General features: G+C 38.7%; 1 protein-coding gene across 2 annotated transcripts in view; it reads left to right on the top strand.

Moving 5' to 3' along the window:
- The window catches only part of ANKRD44 (ankyrin repeat domain 44), a 195,866-nt gene that overhangs the window by 60,266 nt on the left and 111,114 nt on the right, over positions 1-24,486 (top strand). For both annotated transcript variants that reach the window (XM_012809197.2, XM_023516908.1), the window contains exons 4-8: positions 7,538-7,738; positions 8,107-8,194; positions 10,556-10,698; positions 11,730-11,942; positions 21,477-21,555. In XM_012809197.2, coding sequence (XP_012664651.1) covers positions 7,538-7,738; positions 8,107-8,194; positions 10,556-10,698; positions 11,730-11,942; positions 21,477-21,555 — 724 coding nt within the window. The remainder of the gene's footprint in view (positions 1-7,537; positions 7,739-8,106; positions 8,195-10,555; positions 10,699-11,729; positions 11,943-21,476; positions 21,556-24,486) is intronic.

Genomic DNA, 24,486 nt, shown 5'->3' with positions numbered 1-24,486 from the left:
ATTGCAGCCCAATTCATAATTGCTAAGTCATGGAAGAAGCCCAAGTGCCCATTGACCCATGAATGGATCAATAAATTGTGGTATATGTACACCATGGGATATTATGCAGCCTTAAAGAAAGATGGAGACTTCTTACATGTTTACATGGATGGAGCTGGAGCATATTTTTTTTTTTATCAAAGTACCTCAAGAATGGAAGTGAAAGTATCCAATGTACTCAGCCCTACTATGAAACCTTTCTTATGAAAGCTATAACCCAACTATAGTCCAAGAAGAAGGGGAAAGAGGAGAGGGAGGGGAGGGGAGAGGATGGGTGGGCGGAGGGTAATTGGTGGGACCACACCTGCCGTGCATCTTACAAGGGTACACACAAAATTTACTGACTGTAGAATATAAATGTCTTAACACAATAAATAAGAAAATGCTGTAAAGGCTATGTTAACCAGTTTGATGAAAATATTTCTAATTGTATATAAAACCAGCACATTGTACCCCATTGTGTGCATTAATGTACACAACTATGATTTAATAATTAAAAAAAAAAGAATGAAGATGGGCGGTATTCAGATTTATATGTATTTAAGCTGCTGGGGCTGCTTGTTAAAAGTACCTATTCTAAAACCTTACCCCCAGTGATTCTGATGAAAGCTATAGTTGGGCCCAGAAATCTGCCTTCTAAGGAGGAGATTCTGATGCCTGTTGTGTACATGCCATATTTTGAGACCTGAGATGGAAGATTGGAGATACTTGAATCTCTGCTCCTCCTAATATCTAAAGCCAGTGCTTCTGGAACAGTTTCCTTAGAATTCTTTCATATTTCAAAGGCTCCAGTGAACTGTCTTTGTGTAATACTACTAGTTCTTAGAATAATTGTGCTCTAATAATAATTATAATAAAAGAGTGAGTTTAGTTTGATGATTGGTACTTTTAGAGGAGCAATCTCATTAATTGAACAAATTGGTTGCATACCGATTTATATAATTCTTAAAGAATATGAAATTGCTATAATCAATATAGCAATTTCAGGGAAAAAGCCCTGAATGATTGCAGTAATACAGAAAAAACCTTCAGGACTTGAGTGCAGCCTCAGGGACATCAGCCCACAGTAAATGTGCCATTAATACTTGCAGATTATTACTTAAAGAGGTTGCTGATGATTATAGTAATATATTTAATTTATTGAATATACACCATTTGGAAGGCATATGCCTCACTTCTTCATAGAGAGTGAGGAAAGTAGTATGAGCCTCAGACCTAAAGAAACTCATAATTCATAAAACCTGATATTCCTTATGCCTGCAAGGACTATATGTAGCCCTAAACAGTTACTTTCCCATGAGTAATCCATAACTACTAAAATATAATGCACATTTGAGTGGAAAAAACCAAACATTAAGCCGGATACCATGGCTCATGCCTGTAACCCTAGTACTCTGGGAGGCTGAGGTCAGTGGATCACTAGAGCTCACAAGTTCAACACTAGCCTGAGCCAGAGTGAGACCTCATCTCTAAAAATAGCCAAGCATTATGGCAGGTACCTGTAGTCCCAGCTACTTGGGAGCCTGAGGCAAGAAGATTCGTTGAGCCCAAGAGTTTGAGGTTGCTGTGAGCTATGACACCATGGCACTTTACCCAGGGCAGCAAAGTGACACTCTGTCTTAAAAAAACAAACAGTAAGGGTGAGAGTTGGAGACACATGCTTTCTTTTTTTTCTTATTTTTCCAAGTGCCATGGTGTATATCTCTCCTTATTACAAGGTTGGACTGGCCTTTGTGAAAAAAAAAAAAAGAAAAGAAAAAAGTCATAAAAAGTAGAAATTGAGTGATTGCAAAGGACATCTCAAATTCCCTCCTATGTGGTATCCAATGACAGTTCCTCCCCTCTGTCTATTATTTTTGTGCCTTATATGGGACAGCCTATTATAGGGTGTCAGCGAACAAGGTCTATAGACCTAAGACAGAATGCTAATTGGGCGGATACCTCCATTCAGGAAAAATGCCAGAACCTTCACTAGCATTTGTTAATTAAAAAGGAAACAAGGTTATATTATAAAAAGGACATCTGCACTCGAATATTTATAGCAGCACAATTCACAGTTTCAAAGACATGGGCCCACCGATACATGAATGGATTAATAAAATGTGGTATATGCATGCTATCGAGTACTACCCAGCCATATAACAAAAATGCTGATCTAGTATCTTTTTGGACGATGTGGAGGGAACTGGAAACCATTCTTTTTAAGTGAAACATCAAAGAATGGAGAAATAAACACATGTACTCAATACCAAATTGGAGCTAATGGATCAACACTTAAGTGTGCATCTGGAAGTAAATCTCAATGAAATTAAGCTGGGGGAGTAAATTCACATTTCTTTGGTACAGTGTATGTTTATCTGAGTGAAGGGGCACCACTTACATGTATAACTTTGACTCAATCTATACAAAAACAATGTATGTAAATAAAACATATATACAAAACAAAACAACAAAAAGATTGACTAAAACATAATCAACTCTACTAAACAATTAAAAAATAAAAAAGAAACAAAGGTGGCCAGCCATGGTAGCTATATTCCCAGCACTTTGGGAGGCTGGATTGGGAGGATTGCTTGAAGCCAGGAGTTCAAGACTGGTCTGGGCAACATAGCAAGATCCTATCCCTAAAAAAATGTTTTAAAAGTGGCCAGGTGTGGTGACATGCTTCTGTTATCTAGAGGCTGAGGCAGGAGATGAACTGGAGCCCAGGAGTTAGAGGTTACAGTGAGCTCTGATCATGCCACTGTTACTCTAGCCTGGGCAACAGGGCAAGATCCTATCTCTAAAAGAGGAAACAAAGGTTTTGAGGGAACATCATTCAGGGCGTGCCCTGTGCCCTGATGCTGGCCCATGAGCTTTTTTGTCTTCCTTATTGTGATAAGAGTAAGTGTTCAGAAACTTTGAGGGCAATTTGATAATTTCACGCTGATTAACTTTAATAATAAAGTAATTGTACTAATTTGCAGTCCCACCGACAGACAGTGTGTAAGCATTCCTTTCTCTCTGCATCTGCACCAACATCAATTGGTTTTGGACTTTTTAATAAAAGCCATTCTAACAGGGGTAAGGTGATATGTCATTGTGGTTTTAAATTGCATTTCTCTGATGATTGGTGACATTGATCTTTTTTTTATGTATTTCTTGGCTATTGTCTATCTTCTTTTAAAAAGTTTCTGTTCATGCTTTTGCCTACTCTTTAATGGGGATGGGTTTTTTCTTGTAGATTTACTTGAGTACTTTGTAGAAAATGGTTATTAGCTCTTTACCGGATGTATAGCTTATGAATATTTTCTCCCATTCTGTAGGTTGCCTGTTTGTTCTTTAGACTATTTCCATAGCTATGCAGAAGTTTTTTGCTTTAATCAAGTCCCATTAATTTATTTTTGTTGTTGCTGTGATTGCCATTGTGGTCTTTTCATAAATTCTTTGCCTATGCCTATGTTTAGAAGAATTTTCCCTACATTTTCTTCTACAGTTCTTATGGCTTCATGCCTTACATTTAAGTCTTTTTCTATCTTGAATTAATTTTTGTAAGTGGTGAGAGAGATAGGTCCTGTTTCATTTTTCTGTAGGTGGCTATCCAATTTTCCCAGCACCATTTGTTGAAAAGAGTTTCTTTTCCCCAGTGTATGTGGTTGTTTATTTTTTCAAAGAATAGTTGGCTGTTTGAAGATAGTTGTATATTAGGTTCTCTGTTCTTCTCCATTGCTTTATGTCTCTATAAAATAATTTTATTCATAATTTGTGTCTGTATTTTTTATTGTTTTTCACAAAAGTATTGACTCATGATGGACTTGAAATAACAATAATCTTTTAAAAACTGTTCCTTCCCCACAGATACTTTGAAAAGCACTATTGAAGAATTTTTTCTGGATTCAAAAGTGTTCAACTTTCCTTCCCACATTGTAGTTTCTTTTTTACCGTGTAAATTTCTGTGAAAGCAAACTCCTCAATATTAATTTTTAGCCAATGTGATTCAGGAAAATACAGACTTCTTTGATTTAAAATATCATTAATTCCCTGAATAGCCACATATTGCTGCTTTGTAAAACCCAAGTTAAAGAACTTTCAAAGTTAAATTTTTCGAAAAAGAAATGTAAATTTTAAAAAGAAATTTGTCCTTTTTTAAACCAAAGCTTTATTTTTGCCAAAATGTTAAATATATTAAGCCCATTGGGCAGACTAAAACTTTAGAGTTAAAAAAATGTAAATAACTAAGGAGAATTAACATTTATGTCAGGATGCTTGGCTGAGACCATCCACCGAGTAAGCCTGATATAAAATGGCCTAGTTTTATAGAGAATTCATAAGCCCTAAAGTCAGCCAGGCTGATAGTCATCACCCATCATCTTGCCTATAAACTAAAGCTGCCTATGAAATTAAATGGTTAGTCAAGATGACCCTTAAGGCCTTCCCCATTTCTAATATTTTATATGTCTGTGAATTTGACTCCATAATCATTTTCAACTATTTTATTTTCATTTTTAAAAAGTTAATCTTTGGAAATTAAGTAAAAACTTCTCCTTTGCATGCTAAGTATTTCTCAATAGAGTCCTTTCTTGTCAGACAGATGAAAACTATTCAATACATTGAACAAACATGTAGGAAAATAAAAGTGCAGATAAAAAGTCGGCAAAGTTGAAACATTTTATAAAAATAGAGAAATAAAAATCATGGCTCTTCTGGGTGCCCTTGAGCTGTGAAATAGGGTATTAGTATAAAGCCAATGTAAAATTGGCATTCACGTAACAATTGCCTGAAGGTCACAGGAAAAGGGAGCTGTTAGAGACCCTCCCCAACTTCTTTTCCCCTGAATTCACATAACATTTGATGCCAAGCAGGAATTTATCCAAGTACACAGGACAAAGGTGTTCAAGTATTGTCAGTGTATATTATATTATATTATATTATTTTGCTGTGAATGTATGAAAAGGATATTACTATACCATTTTTCATAGTAGTCCTTCGAGATGGTCATCTCCAACCTTTTGGATCATATATCTGCAAAAAATTTTTTCACTTGTGTCCTTTAAGTATGGATCTAATTTATTTATACATTGTATTAGTATATATATGTGAACTAGTTAATATTTCAAGGCATAATATACTTAGGGTGAAGCTTTTCTTTTCTAGTTTTACATAACCATGTAGGTAATTGTCTAATTGTCTTCTGATGACTTTCCTCTGTTTTGCCTAACTTCTTGTCAGATCTGATTAAATTTGTGGGGCTTTTAGCTTGCGATGTCAGTAATAGAAAACTCTCGGCTGAACTGGTTAGAAGCTTCAGCTCTGTGACTTCCACAGTGTTTATGCTTGCGTTGCTATTACTGTTATCTTTAATCTGTGGGTACCTTGCATGAATCTTATCTCTTTTAGGGTTCTTTTAGTTCAAAGGTACCTTTTAGAGTTTGTATGTTGACTTAGTAGCCCCATCCCTGTATGGGGAGGGCAAGCCTTACTGAGTGAGGTGAGATCTTTTGTCCCACTGACTAAGGGCACAGGGCCAACCCAGAAGGTAAATACTCGCTAAAATGCCATCTTTTCTAACGAAAATAAATAAGAAGGGAAGTTCCAACATTTTCCCCTCATGTTGCACTTTATTTCTGCGTGTACATCAATCATAACTACTGTGCTACGGTCTGTTATTTCACTTCCAGGAAACCCAGGCAGCAGCATCCTTTCTGACTCACGCGTGCAAGTTTCAGCTTGCTCGGCTTATCAGTGTTGCTGGGAGGGCTTCATTGGTTTCTGTCCACATGGATTTTACATTTCTTCATTTTTGTGTGTCTCGAAACTTTCATACCCATCCATGTACATAAGCTTCACAGTTTATGAAACCAAAATTGGTAAAAAAAATTATTTTTATTCCAATTTTAATCTTTCATTGTGATGTATATCATCATTTAGCTTTAATTTTGTTTATGTTGTTCTCTCAACTTGTTTTTGGGCTGGAACTCAGCTGATGTTTCTTTCAGTCTTCCACAGCTCTGGCCGTGTTTGCACATAGCAGGCAAGCACTGAAAATGCGAGCACACGTTTCACTGGGAAACGAGCTCAAGGAGTATCCAGCAGTGCTGCATTGTCAGGCTCTCTCACATAGTTTTTTTTACCTTTTGGTAATCTTAACAAATTGTTTGCTTGGAACCTATCAGTTGATTGCCTATTATTTACATCACTTATATAGACCATCCTTCTATCATCACAGGATTTATTTAAACTATATTATATAATTTGCACAATTAATCTCTTTTTGCTCTCATTCTACTTACTCTCTAAGTTAGCCATTCATCTCAATATGTTGCTACTACTGATTCATGGAATATTCTTTTTATCCCCTCATTTATGTCACTAAAGTGTCGATTTTGCTGAGTTCAAATCATCTACTATCTGGAGAGCTTTTCTATACCTGTATGATGAAGTAGATTGGACAGTGTGGCCCTGTGGGGACTGGGGTGGGCAAGGGTAAGTTCTTGGTTCATCAAGAGTGGCGGAGTGTGGTCCTGATGCCTTTCACTGGTCCACTAATGCCATGTTGACAAGATTCCCATAAAGGAGCCCCATTAACTGGTCCCATGTCTTTAGAAGTCTCTAGAAGTAAAGAGAAGCACCAGACATCCATTCCCTCCTTGAGAGGAGCTGTATCAGTCACTTGACTGAGGGGGAAAGTGTCTTCAGTCCCTGAGCTGAAGAGTCTCTGGGGGGACTTTGTAAGAATGCCGAGGCCCATTAAAATTTCTGGGGTAAGAGCAGGCATCTGTGTTTTTAAGAGTTTCCTAGGAGATGCCATGGCACAGCCAGGGTTGAGAGTTACTGATCAAGAAGCTAGTGAGCTGATCACATTGGCAGAAGGAAATAAACAGTGGGAGGCTTAAACAAGGCGAAGGCGCTCAACAGTGGCAAGAAAAGTCACCAGTTATAACATGGAAAGGTGGGGACAAGATGGAAAAAGCGCTTAGCTTCAAAAATGCTCAGCTTCTGTAACTGAGATCCTACTTCCCTTGGCCATTACTGATCACACAAGCCTAAGAGATGTTGGCAGAGAGAACCAAATATTTATAAATTGGTCCAAGAATTATGAAGGGCTTTGAGGCCTTTTAGATTTGGAAGTCTGGAAGCTTATTGACAAACACCTTCAACTTTACATGATTTTTTAGGGTCTATGGGTATTTTACCCTGGTATGCACACTTACACACAGATGCTCTTGTTTCGCCTGAGAATGCTTGACACCTTGTAAGAAAACATGTATTTTCTGTATTTGATTTTAAAGATGTGTCAGGGCTCTTGGCTTGGTACAGAAAGGTAAAGTAACTCTGTCTTAACCTGTGCCATTCATTTGGTCTTCATCACATATTACCTAGCTTGTCTTAAGCCAGCCTGCGAAAGCAGGGAATTTTTCTTTTCTCTCCATAATTCCAGGGGTTGGTGAAGCATTTTATACCCAGTAAGTACTGATAGAACATCTGCCAGTAACCTCTGCAAACTCTGCCTTTGTTGTAGGAAGCAGTACAAGTACTGATTAAGCACTCAGCTGATGTCAATGCAAGGGACAAGAACTGGCAGACCCCCCTCCATGTGGCAGCAGCCAACAAAGCTGTCAAATGTGCAGAAGTGATCATTCCCTTGCTGAGCAGTGTCAATGTCTCTGACCGAGGGGGACGCACAGCCTTGCACCATGCAGCTCTGAATGGCCACGTGGAGGTGAGTGCTCTCATCACTGGGAATTGGTATATCCTCTACAGGCCCTCTCAGCTGCAAGTGGAACCTAATCCCATTGCTGAGACTTTTAGAGAATGTGATGATAATATTTGTGCACTAAACCTTCAGCAACTATATTCATCCTTAAATTTAGAGCCACATGCATTCAAAAAGTAGGCTGACACTCAGTCTTTTCTCATGTTGCACATGCCACAGGGTCTGCTGTGACACCATCTTTCTACTCTGTTAGAACGATAGATCTCTAACTTGCCTTTAGACTTGTTGTGAATTTGGCTCCCCTCCTTGCAGGCAGTGAGGAGCCCTCGCCATCACAGGGTGTATGTTTGATTCTGTTTTTGGTTATCTTTCAGATGGTCAATTTACTCTTGGCCAAAGGAGCAAACATTAATGCTTTTGACAAGAAGGACAGGCGTGCTCTGCACTGGGCAGCATATATGGGTAAGGAATTTATGCATGGAAAGCTCACAGAACCTTAACTAAATAAGCCGTGGGTCTCTCATTGACCATGTAGGTTTTCTCTTGAGGGACCATCACTTCTTTTTAAGCTTGGACACCTATTAAATGAAGATTCAGTTCATTTTACTGGCATGTATGGAGTGCTCTGGTAGGGCAGTTGCTTTGTGAGAGATTTATGTATCCTGCACAGGAAGAGGAGGAATGAATCATGGCCTGAATCTCTTTGAAGGTGCTTCAGTCTGGTTTGGAAATTTGCATACATTGTGCTTATTTTGTCATGGCAGCAAAATAAGGGGTTTTACAAAGAAAGAGGACGGGCTAGCAAAACAAGGACACAAATTCCATTTGTCTTTTTATTTATACATATTTTTGAAAATAGCAAAGGAAGGATGAAAAGACAAACACCTGGCTGTTTTGTAGGTGGAGGTGATCAGAGTCACTGTGGCTTATCCTGATACTCCACCGACAACCAAGCTGGGCCTCTCAGTCCTCATTTCTGCCTGCTCCCTCGGCGGGGGAGATGGAGGCAGAGGTTACATTTTTGTCTTTCCATTTCACTTTTGTTTTACAAATGCGATTGGCAGATGATAGACCTTACAGAGTTTATTCTCTGTAGTAGATGTGTGGGAAACGAAGAGCTGAGGTACCCCCTTTGTGTTTCTACTTGGAGAACATCCTGCAATTAGAAAAGACAGAATTCTGTCAGCACCAAGTAGTAAACAGTCCAATGTCCATCTACAGGGGATTGTTGAACTATGGAAGAGCTACAATGGGACACTCTGCAGTAACTACAGGGGTGATTTCCATGGGCATTTATTAACATAGAAAGACTCTGTGATATGTTAAGGGAAAGCAGATTATATGATCCTCATTTGCATAAAAAATTATATAATAAAAACCAATCTGGAAAATATAAACTGAACTAGCAATTGATTATCTTCAGTGACTGGTGACCATGGGTGATTGTGATTTCTTTTTGACAATGTTTTGCCTTTATGAATCCTTTAAAAAAGGTATACAGGCCTCTTATTGTCACTTTAAATTAAACCTTAATTGTAGGGAAAAAAAAAGAGTAGGTTGGGGTAGGGGATAAAATAAATTATGTGGCCAGAGATGGTTTTGGATAAATTCTTAGGCATAAAAAACAAGCCTCTTAAAACTTTACAAGGATTAGCATTTTTATCAGAAGGCAACATGGACTTTCAAGTTGGTTGAAGCAGATTAGACGTCTGCATGTTGCTCGCAGGGTTGTTTGCCAGGAGATAGATGTTGCTGCAGAACAGACACTAAGCTGGTGTGAGATGAGATGCAAAGGATCTGGGCTTTCAGGTTGGTTCTTTGCTGATGTATTTACAGTGATAATGCTTGGGTAAATGACTTTAGAGAAGTCAAGTCATTATTTTGTGTGTCATCAGGATATAAATAGGAACAAATATATAGATGACTCTTTTCAGCGGATAATAGGACAACACAAGGGCAAATAGTTTGAGACAGCACCACAGTAACTGAAAATAATTTTTCTATATACATGTCTTAGGGAGAAAAGAGTCAAATTTTAGTAGACAGGCCAATATCCCCTCACACATACTTATTTTAAGTCTTAGAGTCAGTCTTCTTCTTCTACTCTTCAATTATCAGTTGTGTTTAGATCAATGACCCTGAAGCATCGACAATCTTCAGTCACAGACTGAAGGTCAAATATGTTTACCAGACTATTTATAGCGAGTTATGGAAAAGATTGAATATTCTAGGAAAAAACATCAACAGGAGTTGAAACTGGAAGGGTTTTCTGTTTAGCCACTAATTCATAAGAATACTTTTAAGTTCAGCTGTGTGAAATTGCTATTTTTATGGGCCAAAAAATAATTCCACAGGAGCAATTACTTATGATTTAATAATAATCCAGGATCATTCTGATCAATTGATTTCTTTCCTTTCATCAGTTTTTCCACACCAAATTGTCATTGTTTGAATTTTCAATGAGGATTTGTCAATTGTTTTCAAAAGCATTCTTTCATTTTAACACATTTTTGTTAAGCTTTGGTACTAATATCTAAGCAGGATCTTGTCATTACTGATATGGTGACAGGGATCACTGAGATCTCCTTGATGAGAGGGCTCACATATGAATCATATTTTTTTCTTCCTACAGCATTTACATACTGTCTTATCCTTAGTAGATATTCAGTAAATATTTATTGAATATTTGCCATGAACTAGCTTTTTATAAATAGCTCAGCCAAGTACAGTGGCGATAAAAGCTAATAGTGATAATTTGGTGAAATGAATTGTCAAATTGTCCCATAAAGGTTAACAATGTTTTCTGCTGCTTTGTTTGTAAAGGCCACCTGGATGTTGTGGCATTGCTTATTAACCACGGAGCGGAAGTGACCTGTAAGGATAAGAAGGGTTACACCCCTCTGCATGCCGCAGCCTCCAATGGACAGATCAATGTTGTCAAACATCTCCTGAATCTGGGGGTAGAGGTGAGCTATGATGAATATATCACTGCATGGCCTGTATATTTGTGGGTTTTCTGTTGTTCTAAAATTAAATCATGTTTGCATTCAAAGGGGGGGGGAACCTTATTCCTAGCATCCTGTCTGTTTGTGTTTACACAGGCAACTAATGAAGGGCCGTGGGGGTGTAGAGTAAGTAGTGGGAAACCAGAAACACACTAATTTTCTGTATCAACATAGATCAATATATAGACACATATATTCTATGTGATATAGATTAAGCAGCCAGTTTTTAAAGCCTGACTAGGGTTCCTCATCTCACCATCACAACCTGGCCTTTCACATTCTGGCTTATAGCAGAAGTGAATGAATACATGGCAGGGACAAGTAGCAGTGGCATCTCATGCTGAGTTGAAGAACTTGGCCTACCCCATTCTCCTTCAGCTGGCAGAACAGGAGCAGCTGGCAGAACAGGAGGAAAGGAAAACCACATTGCTGGACTGAGATCAGGAGGTGAAACCCAGGACAGATCTCAGAAGGCAATAGGGAGCCATGGACTAAACACACCTCATAACAGCGCCACTGCTCTGCTGCTACAATGTGGCCTGGTGAGGTGTCAGAGTCCAGAGCAAAGCCCAGAGTGGGTGCCGAGCCCAACGTGGGTGTTCAGCCTCCATGGCCACCTCCCCTGCCATCCTCTTCTCTCTCTGTGTTCACTGTGCCCAACCCTAGAGTTTAGAGCTCTTTTTTTCCTCCCCTGATTCACTTCTCTTCTTTCACCCCTTTTCCTTTCCCTAGCCAAAAACACCTCTCCACAGGTTAAAAATCTCTGACTCTTCCTCTCCGATTCATTTTTTGTCACCTTCACTTTTTGCTGATCTTTGTCTCCGGGCCATAAAACATTCCCAGGGTGACTGCACTAGGCCAAGAGTAAGCTGAATAATTATGTTGACAAATGGATATTTCCATTCTCTAGCCACTGCCATTAGGCTCTTTGTGGAAAATTGAGTAAATTGGTTCCAGTGATTTTAATTGCCTTGTGTTGGGCTCTTCTGCAGATTGATGAAATCAATGTCTATGGAAATACGGCGCTTCACATCGCCTGCTACAATGGACAGGATGCTGTAGTTAATGAGCTGATTGACTACGGTGCTAACGTGAACCAGCCCAACAACAACGGGTTCACCCCTCTGCATTTTGCTGCTGCCTCCACTCATGGTGCTTTGTGTCTTGAATTGTTAGTAAACAATGGGGCAGACGTGAACATTCAGGTATGACACTCTTACTTAGTTTCTCTGTGTTAACTACATTTGCATTGAGCCTCTGATTGAGCAAAATCAACTGCTGTAAATTATATCATGTTTTTACAACTAACTAAAATTAATTGTAACCTTGAGCATCTTGACTCACACAGCTGTGTTGGTTTGCCAGACATGCTGGACCTGCTGGGAAGCCCTGAGGCTCTAGCCACGTGTTCTCAGAAGCTTAGTGAATGTTGCAGGACAAATACCAAGTCTTGAAGATGTTGAACTGGTTTAGATGCTTAACACTGAGGTGAATGTTGAGCTGATAGGTAGAGCTGCTGAGCATTCAAAGGAAGGCCTAATTAATGATTGTAGACCTGTTTCCAACCCCAGCATGGCCTGTCAAGGAGGTTCTCAATTATCTCCTTAAAGCAAACCCCAGATAGGTGGCTTCAAGATGTAGCATTGACTTGGTCCTAATGTTCATTCCTTTATTCAGCATAAGGACTACCTAGCCCCCTCTATACGCTCCGGGGGGAGTGCTCCAGATGAGGTATGATTTGTGCCCTCAAGGAATTCATAGTAAGAATGAAATCACATGCACTCAGGCAATCATAAGGTGAAGAGAACATGAGAAGTGGAACCATCGAGTAATAAAGCATTGCCAACTATAAGAAGCAAGTATCAACTTGCTTCTTGCTTAGGGATCAAGAATGAGGGCTGGTTTTTGTGGTTTTTGTTTGTTTGTTTTCTGATTTTCTTTTTTTAGTTTTGGCAGGGGCCAGGTTCAAACGCACCACCCTCAGTATATAGGGGGAGCACCCTACTCCTTGAGCCACAGGCACCACCCATGAGGGCTGATTTTTAGCTGTGACTTGAAAGAGTGATATCAGATAAGACAAGGAGGGCCAGGGATAATCTAAGAGGGCATTTCAGACAGAGAGAACAGCATGAGCAAAGGGGCAGGAGTTGTAGGAAAAGCTCTGGGTAAACTTTAGGGAGCTAGTCAATTCTCTGTGATGGCCAACCAAGGGCAGCCTATGCATGCATCATTCATGACCCAGAAGTCACATATTTAGAGCAGTGGTTCTCAACCTTCCTAAACTCGGCCCTTTAATACAGTTCTTGTGGGTCACAACCCACAGGTTGAGAACTGCTGATTTAGAGTGTAGCAGAATATCCTAACATGCTGCAGGAGATCTTTTATTCATCATTAGCTTCCTCCCCAGCACAATGGAAGCCTGAAACAAGGTCCCAGTGCATTCTGTCTCTGATTTTGAAAAATTCTTGTAATTTCAAGAATATCACATCAATCTAATTTAATGACCTTCTCTATTCACTACTAAAAAAATTTTTTTTTTGAGACAGAGTCTTACTTTGTCAGCTTTAGTAGAGTGCCATGGCATCATAGCTCACAGCAACCTCAAACTCTTGGGCTTAACCAATTCTCTTGCCTCAGCCTCCCAAATAGCTGGCACTACAGGCATCTGCCATAACACCTGGCTATTTTTGGAGACGCAGTCTCACTGTAGCTCAGGCTGGTCTCCGATGGTAAGCTCAGGCAATCTAACCACCATGGCCTCCCAGAGTGCTAGGATTACAGGCGTGAGCCACCAGTGCAGCCACCTGGCTGCACTACTAAAAATTTTTAAAAGATTTTTTCTCATAATTTTTAAATGTGGTGAATTTTAAAAGTGGCCACAATTTTCAGAATAACAATTTATTGTGTTGAATATAGTATAAATTATCTGAAAGAAAGGGCCAGAGACAAGCCACAACGTGATATAACCAAGGAAGAGAGTTCCTCAAAGAGTTTGGGCTTCTAGAGGCTGTGAGAGCCACTAATCATTATAGAGGTCACGGGCTCAGACCTGAGCATTAGGACAGTAATCTGGCTGCAGAACACCAGAGGCAGAAAATATAGAAGAAAAAAATTAGATTTATGACTACATAAAAATTAAAAAAACTTATATATAACAAAACAACAATAAAAAACTCAAAACAATTGAAATAAGAATAGCTGAAGAAAAATTTTCTTTAATATATATGATATAGAAAGAGTTTATAATATGCTTTGTGTATAAAGAGCTTATACAAATCAACAAGAAAATGTGTGATAATTATTAGAAAATACAGAGCAGAGTCAGATCACAAGAGAGAGAATATAGAATTTATTAAACCTATGAAAAACTATATAATGTCACTAGTAATTAGAAAAATATAAGCTAATACTAATACAAACACATACATTTGCCCTAAAGATTGGAACATATCAAAAAGACCGATAATACCAAGTTTTGTAAATGAAAAAATTAAGATACAATACATATGATCTTATTTTTAATTTAATTTTAATTTTACTTATTTTTTCATTGTTTGGGATTCATTGAGGGTACAAAGAATTAGGTTATACTATTGCATTTGTTAGATAAAGTCCCTCTGATAATTGTGTCTCACCTCCAAGAGGTGTGCCATACACCATGACCCCCCATCCTGCTGGAGATAGAGTCTCACTTTGTCACCTTTGGTAGAGTGCTGTGACATCATAGCTCACAGCAACCTCAAACTCCTGGGCTTAAGTGATTCTCTTGCCTCAGCCTTCCAAGTAGCTGGGACTACAGGCACTCATAACACCCGGCTATTTTTAGAGATGAGGTCTCACTCTCTGGCTCAGACTGATCTTGAACCTGTGAGCTCAGACAATCCACCCACCTAGGCCTCTCAAGTGCTGGGTTTACAGGTGTGAGCCACCATGCCCAGCCCAAAAGGTTAGGTCTTGAAGTATCCTCAAGCAAAGGATAACAAAGCCAAATTCTTCCTTGTTGCCAATAAATAGAAGTCCTTGTTCTTGATGACAATATGTTGCAATATGTCACTGGGATACTAGGTGGCTCGTGGAAGTTTTAGGAGACAGAGGACACAGCTAGCAACTTTTGTGGTCCTTATACCCAACTTAGTTGCCTTCAGTGATCCCCTGATTGTTTCCTCAGCATTCAGACCCTGCCAGGTTGGGATCTTAAAGCTCACAAGAATCTTTCAGGGGCATGTCTCACAGTGCCTCCTGACTCCAGTTCCCATGGGGTAGGGGAGTCTCTCAGACTGTCCAAGAGTGTAGTTATGATCCTGGTTGGTGGATTAAGATAGCCATGCTTTAGGCCCCTGCTAAGACCTTCTCATGACTTTTCCACAGAACTCCCTGATCACCAAGACTTTCTCAGTATGGCTGCCTCACTAGCCATGAAAAATATAGCAAGTCCAATCCAACTTGCATTCAAATCTGGTTGCTGTATACTGTTTGAATCCACCCACTCTTTCAAGCTTTCCACTTAACACAGTTTCCCCCAACAACTAAAAAGTCTGAAAAGGCTTCCTCCCATCCTGGACCTCTGTGGAGGGCTAACTGATCCTGGTGGTTGTGCTCACTTGCCTAATTTGTTAGCTTTCCAGCTCATTGCCTCCTCTCTGTGCTCCCCAAGCTACAACTCTGGGTAATGTCCTCATGCCAAGTGTGGCTGGGTTTTCTCTTTTTCCCCTAGTTGTTCTAGGAGAGCTCAACTAAAAAATCCTTCTGGTCCATCATCTTGCTTCATCTCTCATTTTTAATTTTAAAAAGTAATTTATCTGTGTATGTGCAAAGAGAAAGAAAAATCTCTGAAGTATTGATTCAAATCTAGCCATGAATATACTAGCTAGATTTGATTCAAACCTCCAGAATCATAATTTTGCCTCTCTCTATTACTATGGAAAGACATAATTATGATTTGGATTTTTAATTTCTCTTTTGTATATTTTTATCTTATGATTGTGATCCAACGGGCATATGTAATCCTTATACTCAGAAGAAAGGAAAAACTATTTTCATTTTGAATAAAAGAAAATCCAGATATAGGTGGACGTAGAGAGAGGATGATTAGAGGATGCCTGGAAGTCAATGAAACTGGTCTAGATAAGAGGGAATGAGGAACAGGGGAGGAGGAAGAGCCAGCTGAAGGAAGAGGCTTTGCAGAGAGAAAATTTGTAAGACTTGCAGAGTTGAATTTGAGAGTAAAGATTAAAATCTGGCAAAGAGGGGTATTATAGCACAGTAATTAAATGTTCAAGTCTGGGGCTAGACTATGTATATTCCAGTCCTAGCCTTGACTTTTGGTAACTTACATAAACATAAACCTCTCCACCTCTCTGATTCTCAGTTTGTTTATTTATAAAATTAGGAGAACAATTGTATCTTTTTCATAGAATATTACTTATTAATATTCATTAGAGGGATGTCAGTTGGAAGACCAGGCTTAGGAGTTAAAACTGATGAGTTTAGTTTTTGAGAAGCTCATTTTGAGCTTTTGGTATTAGCAGTCTGAGAAACCCAACAGTGGAAAATGTGATGCTTTAGCTTGAAGGAAAGATAAAGAAAATAGAAGGAAAATTTTAGGTTGCTTCATTCACATAAAGGTGAAGGTTGAAACTTAGAGAAAAGGATGATCAGTAAAGAAGTGGGGGGAGGACTCTAGGAGCCTTTTACTTGTAGAATCAGGAGGAAGAGCTAGGAAAGGAATGGAAAAAGAAGAATTAGAAAGGACAAAAAGGAAATTAAGGGATTGTAGTGTTTTTCTGAAGGTGGAAAGCAGGCAGAAATGAAAAAGCAGAATAAGAGACTTTCAGAGGTTCAGATCTTGCAAGTGATGCATATCTAAGCTCCCAGAAGGAGGTAGGATGAAAATCTTTGGGGCACTGAAGAGACCAAGGAATGTTACCCAAGATGGGAGAGAGTCTTTGTATAAGGTCGATGTCACAGAGTGTTGTGGTGAGTAGGGAGGAAGCACATAGGTGGCCAAACCATCCATGTCTAGGACTATGGACCTCTGTCTGTCATCTTGGTGTCTGAGGGACATTTGTGAATCCTTCAAAGAAAGGAAAATTATTGAAGTTAAATAAAGTAACACACTTTACCGATATCTACTTACCTAATTCACAAGGTTGCCTGATACTTATCATCACCTCAGTAAATCATGCCACTGATACTCTCAATATACCGATACCAGAGGCTAGAAGGCTGCTTTCTGGGACACCTGACTGCTGCCTCCAGTTAGCTGACATGGGTAGCTCAGGTTGGATAAGGGTGTTGGTTGGTTGACTGTTGTGGTACATTAATCTATGTAGTATTCTCTTCTCTCTTACAAATGAATCTAAAAAGCATAGTTACTTAATTATAATATTTAATTTTTTTCCTGTTGACTACTAATCATAAATAGAATATAAGAAATGCCATTTTAAAAATCTGGGATTTGAGCTTATGTATTATCTAATATGTGTAAATAGGATTTCGAATCAAATCCAGCCTTCTTCCTTGGTCTTCCTTCATCTATTCTGTCTATATCCTCTGATTTCCTAATTCTCTTTGATTCCTTTAGTTATTCCAGATGCACTCTGGATGTACGGATCATGTAACATTTCCGTAGAGCCATCCTGTCTGGCTCTGGAGGTAGCTTTCTAATTAAAGTCGTTATCTCTCTGTACCACATTGCTCCTTGGATTTTGAAAGTGTTTGTAGATCATGAGACTATTTGTATTTGTTTACATTTTCCAAAGGTTGAGGGAAATAGCATATTGAAATGCAGCCAATAACCACCCACTTGTTCACTTTGTTTTCTACTATTCTCATAAGACACCAAATATGATGTCTTCACGATCAGTTACAAGATGGATGGAAAGAGGAGGAGGGACGTGTCTTCTGCACTTATTTTGCTGTCTCTCATTTTGCTTAGATTGACAGTGTCCTTGTCTTTGACTTTGTAGTGTCAGTTTGTGACAAAGTAAGAAGATGTGATACTTTATAAAATAATCCATTTGAAGTTTACTTGTTATTTGCAAACAGGAAGAGCATGATAAAGTATAAAATAATTTTTCCTCTCCATTACAGACCACATTGTAATTTCTGCAGCATCTCAAGGCTCTTTTTGCAAACATTCAGAGTAAGCATTAAAGAAGGCACTATACCCATAGTCTTGCTGGAAATGACTTAGGAAGGTGGACTCAGAAATTATCATTGCCACGTCACCTACTTCCTGGTCACATTTAGCCTATGTGTGGTCTCAATTCTTTTCTTTCCATGGGCCTTTGGATCATTTAGCCCTAAGAGACTGGAGCTGAAGTCCATCATATCTGCTGAAATGGGCCAATTCCCTTTGTTATACATACCAGGACCAAATTCAAGAATGGATTGCATTGCAGAAGTTGAAGGCAAAAACTGGAATAGGCAAGAGTAGGTAGTAACAGGGATATAGGGACATGGCACTTGGGACTTTGGAGAGCAAGCAAGGCATGTGAGCCAACCATGTACCATCTCTGGCCTTTACGATGATAAAACAAACAAAAAAACAAACAAACAAAAAACCCACAAAGAAACAGAACAAAATGGGCTACATATGGCTTTGTGAAGCCCATGTTTAGATGGCTCTTCCACTGTATCAGGAACTTTATTGGGTTTCTCACTATATTTGACTCCTCCTCACCCCGGGCTGGCCCTAGTGTTACCCCATGCAGGCATTATTACCCTCCAACAATAGTCATGCGGCTCCAGCAGGCACCATGCCACAGAGAACTTAATGCTCTCAAGATCCTGGGGAGTAACAGCATCTGTAAGTTAGGGGAGGTTTGTGGGATTTTGGAAGATGAGGAAATAAGGCATTAAGAACAGAAGAAAAGAATGAATAGATTTCTGAGGGGAATGGTGGTCAAGAAAATTGAAACATTTAGTTCAAGGATTAATCTTCTTTGGGTAATACTGAGTTCTTCCCTGAAAGAATACTAATATATGTTATAAAAATATTCTTAATCCTCATTAGATTTCCTTTATGCCTTAGGGCTTGACTTTCCCTAAATCAGTCGAAAGGCTTCTTGCTTGATTAAACGAGTTCTCAAAATAAGTTTTTCAAAGCTCCAAATCTGACAGGGAAGTGGAAGGAGACAAGAAATTAAGAAAAATTTTTATGAAATCTTTGAATAAATGAAAGAATTAAACCTATCTTCTGCTTTGAGAATGTGAGGAATGCTTTATCTTCGTCTGAAGTTCTATGAACAGCAGCAGCAGCCAGCCCCCCTCAGTGACAAATTTCTCAGATAGATATCAGAACTCAATAGGATTCCCTAGTCTCAACCTGAATATTCTGAGTTCTAACTTTTAAAGGCTAAATGAAAAGTATTATCTTTTTGAGCTTTATTGGTTTTCAGTGGCCTCTTGAGATGAATTCCCTCTGCACCCATACCATTTGAACAAAGCTGCCCCTTAATGCATGACTCTCTTAATGCTTTCTTTTTTCTCTGTGAGAAAAAAAATATATATCAGCTATGGCCTAGATTCAATAGTCAATGAACCCAGGCAAAAATTTGCAAGGATAGATCTGAAGCAAACATTAGCACTGACCAAATAGTTGTCCTTTGCATTTTATTTCCTCACTTTGGTCATCTCTGTTATTTGTCCCTTTAGCAGGGACAGAGAAAAAAGGTGATGTGTTTGCTGTCTCTTGCAAACTTCACACTGTAGAAACGGGTTGCTTGTGCTTTGGCTCTCTGCTGGTAGTTTAGATAACTACCAACAAATTGGTAGAGGTTTTATCTTTAAGCTCTTTTGCAGACATTGAAAAGTGCTTTGCTAAATATTTCTGATGACATTTTCCAAACAGTGAAGAAAGTATAGCTTTATATATATTTAATTAAATAATAATTACTTATGGTTTTATATTAAATTTAAGAGAAAATATTGGAGCAAAATTTAAAGAAATAGCACCACCTAGGGACAAGTTAATGCCAGCTCTGCGATTTCTGCCTTCTGTCTCCTTAACAGTCTTGGATTGCCATCAATTTTAATTGTAAGGGTATGTTTTAAATCCTTATTCCAAAGTAGTTCCCAGACTTTTCAGTCTTTAGACCCGTTTGCAGTTCTGACAGTCAAGACAAAGCTCTGGGATCAGATAACTTTCAGGAGCTCTCTTTGCTGTGTGCCTTGTGGTCAGAGATAGTACTATATTTACTCTCATGATTGCATCTCTTTTTTCTCTAAAAATATTATTTTCAAGAAAGCTTCAAGCTTACTTTCATCCTCCTTCCTCAATCTTTTCTAATTGGGGTAATAACACGAATATGGAGAAACTATTCTATCATTTTTTTTTAACCCCATCTATCTGAGAACCTTTAACTATGATGATTTTTTTCAGTCAAACTGAAGATAACGCTTAGCTTAACATTTTTCCTCAGCACAGACTGTCAGCAAGAGTTACAGTCTATGTGTAACTTCTTTCCTTCTTTCTAAGGAATAGAATTACAGGATATAATAAAATTCTTGCATTGAAATCTTATAGTTTTATAGTTATTTTGGCCCATAGTTTGAAGCAATGGTTCTTAAACTTTAGTGTGCTGTGTGTGTTAGAAACAGGGACCCTCTTACACTAATTCCAATTCAGTGAGTTTGGGTCAGGGCACAGAAATCATATTTTTTACAAAAACCTTGGGAGATTAAGATGTAGGCAGTCCATAGTCCACTTTAAGAAATAAAATGATTAAGAAGTAAAATGATTGTTTTCCAAAGTAGAATTTTTAAATCAAAAAGTCATTTAAAAGCACAGATATTTATATGTCACCACAAAATGAACATGCATGTTTGAAACCTCATATTTAACCTCAAACTTAGAGAAATGTTTCTCCTGGAACTTAGAAAAAATAATAGAGGTACAATATTTGAATGAAAACATTTTCTCTCTATTGTGAATACTTTTGATATAAAATAACAGTGATATTTTCTTTTTGACCTATTTTCAGAGGGAATTCTGTAAACTTGACTATTCCTTGATTAAATGCAGAACTTCAGTATTTGGCATAATGGTGACTGGTACATAGATTCTGCATATATTTTATGTTTTGGTATAAACTATGTCGAGAAGTTCCATAATTTACATCATGAATGAAAAGCGATGCAGAATCCAGCACACATTTCCAGCTGATCATTCAAATGGCAATTTGCTAATGAGTTGCATGCCTTAATCTTGTGGTTCTAATCAGTTAAGTGAACCAAGAGATTCTCTTTTGGAACATTCAAAGTCACTTCTTTTTTAATGGAACTAGAATGTAGGGAATGGTGGAGGGTGCCAGATTACTTCTGAGAGTTGCAGCAATTTACTGCAGTTTAATCAACTTCAGGTCAAACAAGACCATGCAAGTTAACACATCATTTGCATTTTTTTCGGGTACCCTAGTCAAAAGTTGAAAAATTAAAACACCTGGAAGGAAACCTTTGTCAGTAGATCACAAGAGAAAAACACTTAACATTTGGGGTGACTGTTTCTTTAAGCTTCTTTGTAATGTGATGTTATGCAGTAGTAACTCAAGATGTTGTACACATTTTATCTTTTTCTTTCAAAATTATCTTTGTCTCTGTGATATATGATCATACTTTTTAAAAACGTTTGAATTAATATTTTCTGGGCACTGTCAGCTGTGTCCACAGGGATGTTTCAGACTGATGTCCTGGCTCCAGAATACCTCCATTGTTTTGCTCTCTCTCTTTTTTTTTAGAGTAAAGATGGCAAAAGTCCACTGCACATGACAGCTGTCCATGGAAGGTTCACACGGTCACAAACCCTCATTCAGAATGGTAAGAAAGATGCTTTAGTAGTGTCTATTTGAATAGTTTTTGGGTCTGAGTTTGGCTGTCAGTCATCTGAACATGAATCTGGATGGTCTGTTTTAGAGTTTGGAGAAGCACGGATTTACATAACACTTGGATGTACTTTGCTAAAAGCTCTTCATCAGACATATCATTAGCACCCAGCTTAGTAGGAAAAACACAAAACCAAAAAAAAGATTGAAACTAATATAACCTCTATGGAAAAAAGTATGGAGAATTCTCAAAGAACTAAGAGGACCTTCTATCTGATCTTTCAATCCCATTACTAGGTATCTACCTTGAAGAAAAAAAATCATTGTACCACAAGGACATTTGCACTAGAATGATGTTTATTGCAGCTCAATTCACAATTGCCAAGATGTGGAAGCAACTCAAGTGCCCATTAGTCCATGAGTGGATTAACAAACTGTGATAAATGTATACCATAGGGTACTACTCAGCCATAGGAAAAGATGGAGACTTTATATCTTTTATATTACCTGGATGGAGCTGAAACACTTTTTTTAGTCAAGTATCACAAGAATGGAAAGACAAGCAGCCGATATATTCAATACTAATATGAAACCAATATGTAAACAAAACACACCCACTTGGAAGAAAAACACAAGTATAGTCTAACGAGGGGGAGGAGAGAAGGTGATTGGCAGGTTCTCCCCCAATGTGCACAAGGTAAGGGTTTTCAGCATGTCCCCTGGGTGAAGGGCTCCATTAAAACTTGACCTTTACCTTAGAAATGAAAACAGTGTAACCTAAACATTTGTACTCTCATATTAATCTGAAATAACAAAACCTCCCATAAAACCACAGATTGACAATCAATTCCCAGGCAGGCTAAGAACATGTCAACTTTGAAGCTGGAAGTTATATACAGTAGAACAGACATCCTCAAACTACGGCTCATGGGCCACATGTGGCCTGTTGAGGACATTTATCCGGCCCACTGGGTGTTTTTGCCACTGCTGCCTGTCCTGCTTAGCAGCCAACTCGACCCGGGGCCCTCAGTCTGGCCCTCCAACGGTCTGAGTGACAGTGAACTGGCCCCCTGTTTAAAAAGTTTGAGGACCCCTGCAGTAGAAGCTCAGTATTTGACCACCTCCCTACATCGAACACCTCCTTAAGTTGACCTGATTTTCACAAACCAGACCTGCACCACATGTGTATATCAATACAATAAGCCTAGTTTCATATGTTGACAACCTCTTTAAGATGACCTGATTTTCATAAACTGCACATGTGCCACATGTACATATCAGTCCTGTAGGCCTAGTTCCCCTAGTTTCTTATGTTGACCAGTTTATTATAATCCCTTGGGTGGTTAATTTACAGAGGTTCTACTGTACTTGAACCTCTGAACAAGATCCGGTACCGTTCATACTGAAATTAATAAAGATAAATAGCAAATGTTTTTTAGCAACAAATCTGAATTTTTAAAAAATATTTTTAGAATTGACCATAGTTTCTCAGGTTGGGCAAGAAATTAATTAAAGTACTTGGGCAAAGGCAAGAAAAAATGAGATGACTCAGAGGAAAAGTAGCTAAGTACATGACTTAAAGGATCATAAAATCATAGACTTGATAGAGACCTTGGAAAGTCATGTAATGTAGTACTTTTCCAGGCCCATAACAAAGGTATGCTTGAACCATTGGATTGTCTCTGAAGCCAAAGTACTAGGGAGTATCACTTCACAGCATGGTTTGTGCTACTTAGAGGGGGTCATGGCTGGTGTCTGTGAGTGGGTTGACTTTGAGAACACAACTTCTATTATCTTAGCAAATCTTAGAGGTGATTTTAAAAATATAAAAGGCTTAGTCCAGATCTTAAGCTGACATTCCAGGTCAATCCAGCAGTTCCTCAACTACTTTTAGTTGACCCATATTTCTACTTCTGAAAATTCTGATAGTATTACTTTCCCTTGGGCCTAAATTTTTGTCATCTGTAAGAATTTTGGATGACATACGCTGGAATTGTCAGTGGCACTGAGTTGTGTCATAGGCACTCATGTTACAAAATGAAGTTATTTGACATTCAGATGGAAGGCCAGCCAGTGAAATTGTGCTTAGGAAGCAAAATGTCTACAGCAAAATGGACAATTTATAAGCCTGTCAGTTAAGTTGCAGGGGAAAAGAAATCCTAACAAATGTCCAGCAAGCCAAAGAAGATGAAATGGAAATTAACTGCACAGCATCCATTATTTCTAATTTGAAATCTATGCCCTGCTTTTGACAGTCAATCTATTGAAAAGGTCACTTTGTTTTATTTTTCTGGATATAAATAAAGGGGGGGGTAGTGACCCCAGTTTCTCTCTTTTGAGCACTTTTCTTATCTCACTGTACTGCTTAGCTGTTTTTCAAAAACAGTGCCCACCTCCTTGAAATCAAACAAAACATTCAAATCAAATAAAACTTTTGGAAAAAAAAACATTAAAAAATGTAATATAAACTTAATCAGTGGGCCTTAGCTCTGTGGCATAACGACTTTTGTTCCCTTTTAGAGCAATCCCAAGCACAGGGACAGGGCTGGAGAGTGCAAGTTTTCACCTTGTCCACACTGGTGACAAGGTTTATCCCTGCGTGCCACACTGTACTGTCTCCGTACTGGGCACCAAGACCATGGCCGTCTCTCCTTTGTCCTGCTAGTAAGCTTACAACAATCCCAGGGGTTGCTGGCTGGTTTGACCTCTCTCAGAGCCATCCTGTAGGCCAAAAGACTTCCGTGCTCTCTTTGGGCATTCTTTTTAGGCTTTTGAATTGGGGCAAGACCTGAAAGAGACCCCATCTCTTACCCTCAGTGATCATCCAGGGGTCTTTGCTGCAGAGCCTGTCTCATTCTTGCCTCACCTGGCATCTTGCTTTAGCCACACCCCCATATAAATCTTTTCAACTACCATATGAGAAAGA

The sequence above is a fragment of the Otolemur garnettii genome, unplaced genomic scaffold (assembly GCF_000181295.1).
Source record: "Otolemur garnettii isolate 467f Iridium unplaced genomic scaffold, OtoGar3 scaffold00100, whole genome shotgun sequence".
NCBI classification, from domain to species: Eukaryota; Metazoa; Chordata; class Mammalia; order Primates; family Galagidae; genus Otolemur; species Otolemur garnettii.
The sequence above is the reverse complement of the archived record's forward strand: the minus strand, read 5'-3'. Positions and strand labels throughout refer to the sequence as shown.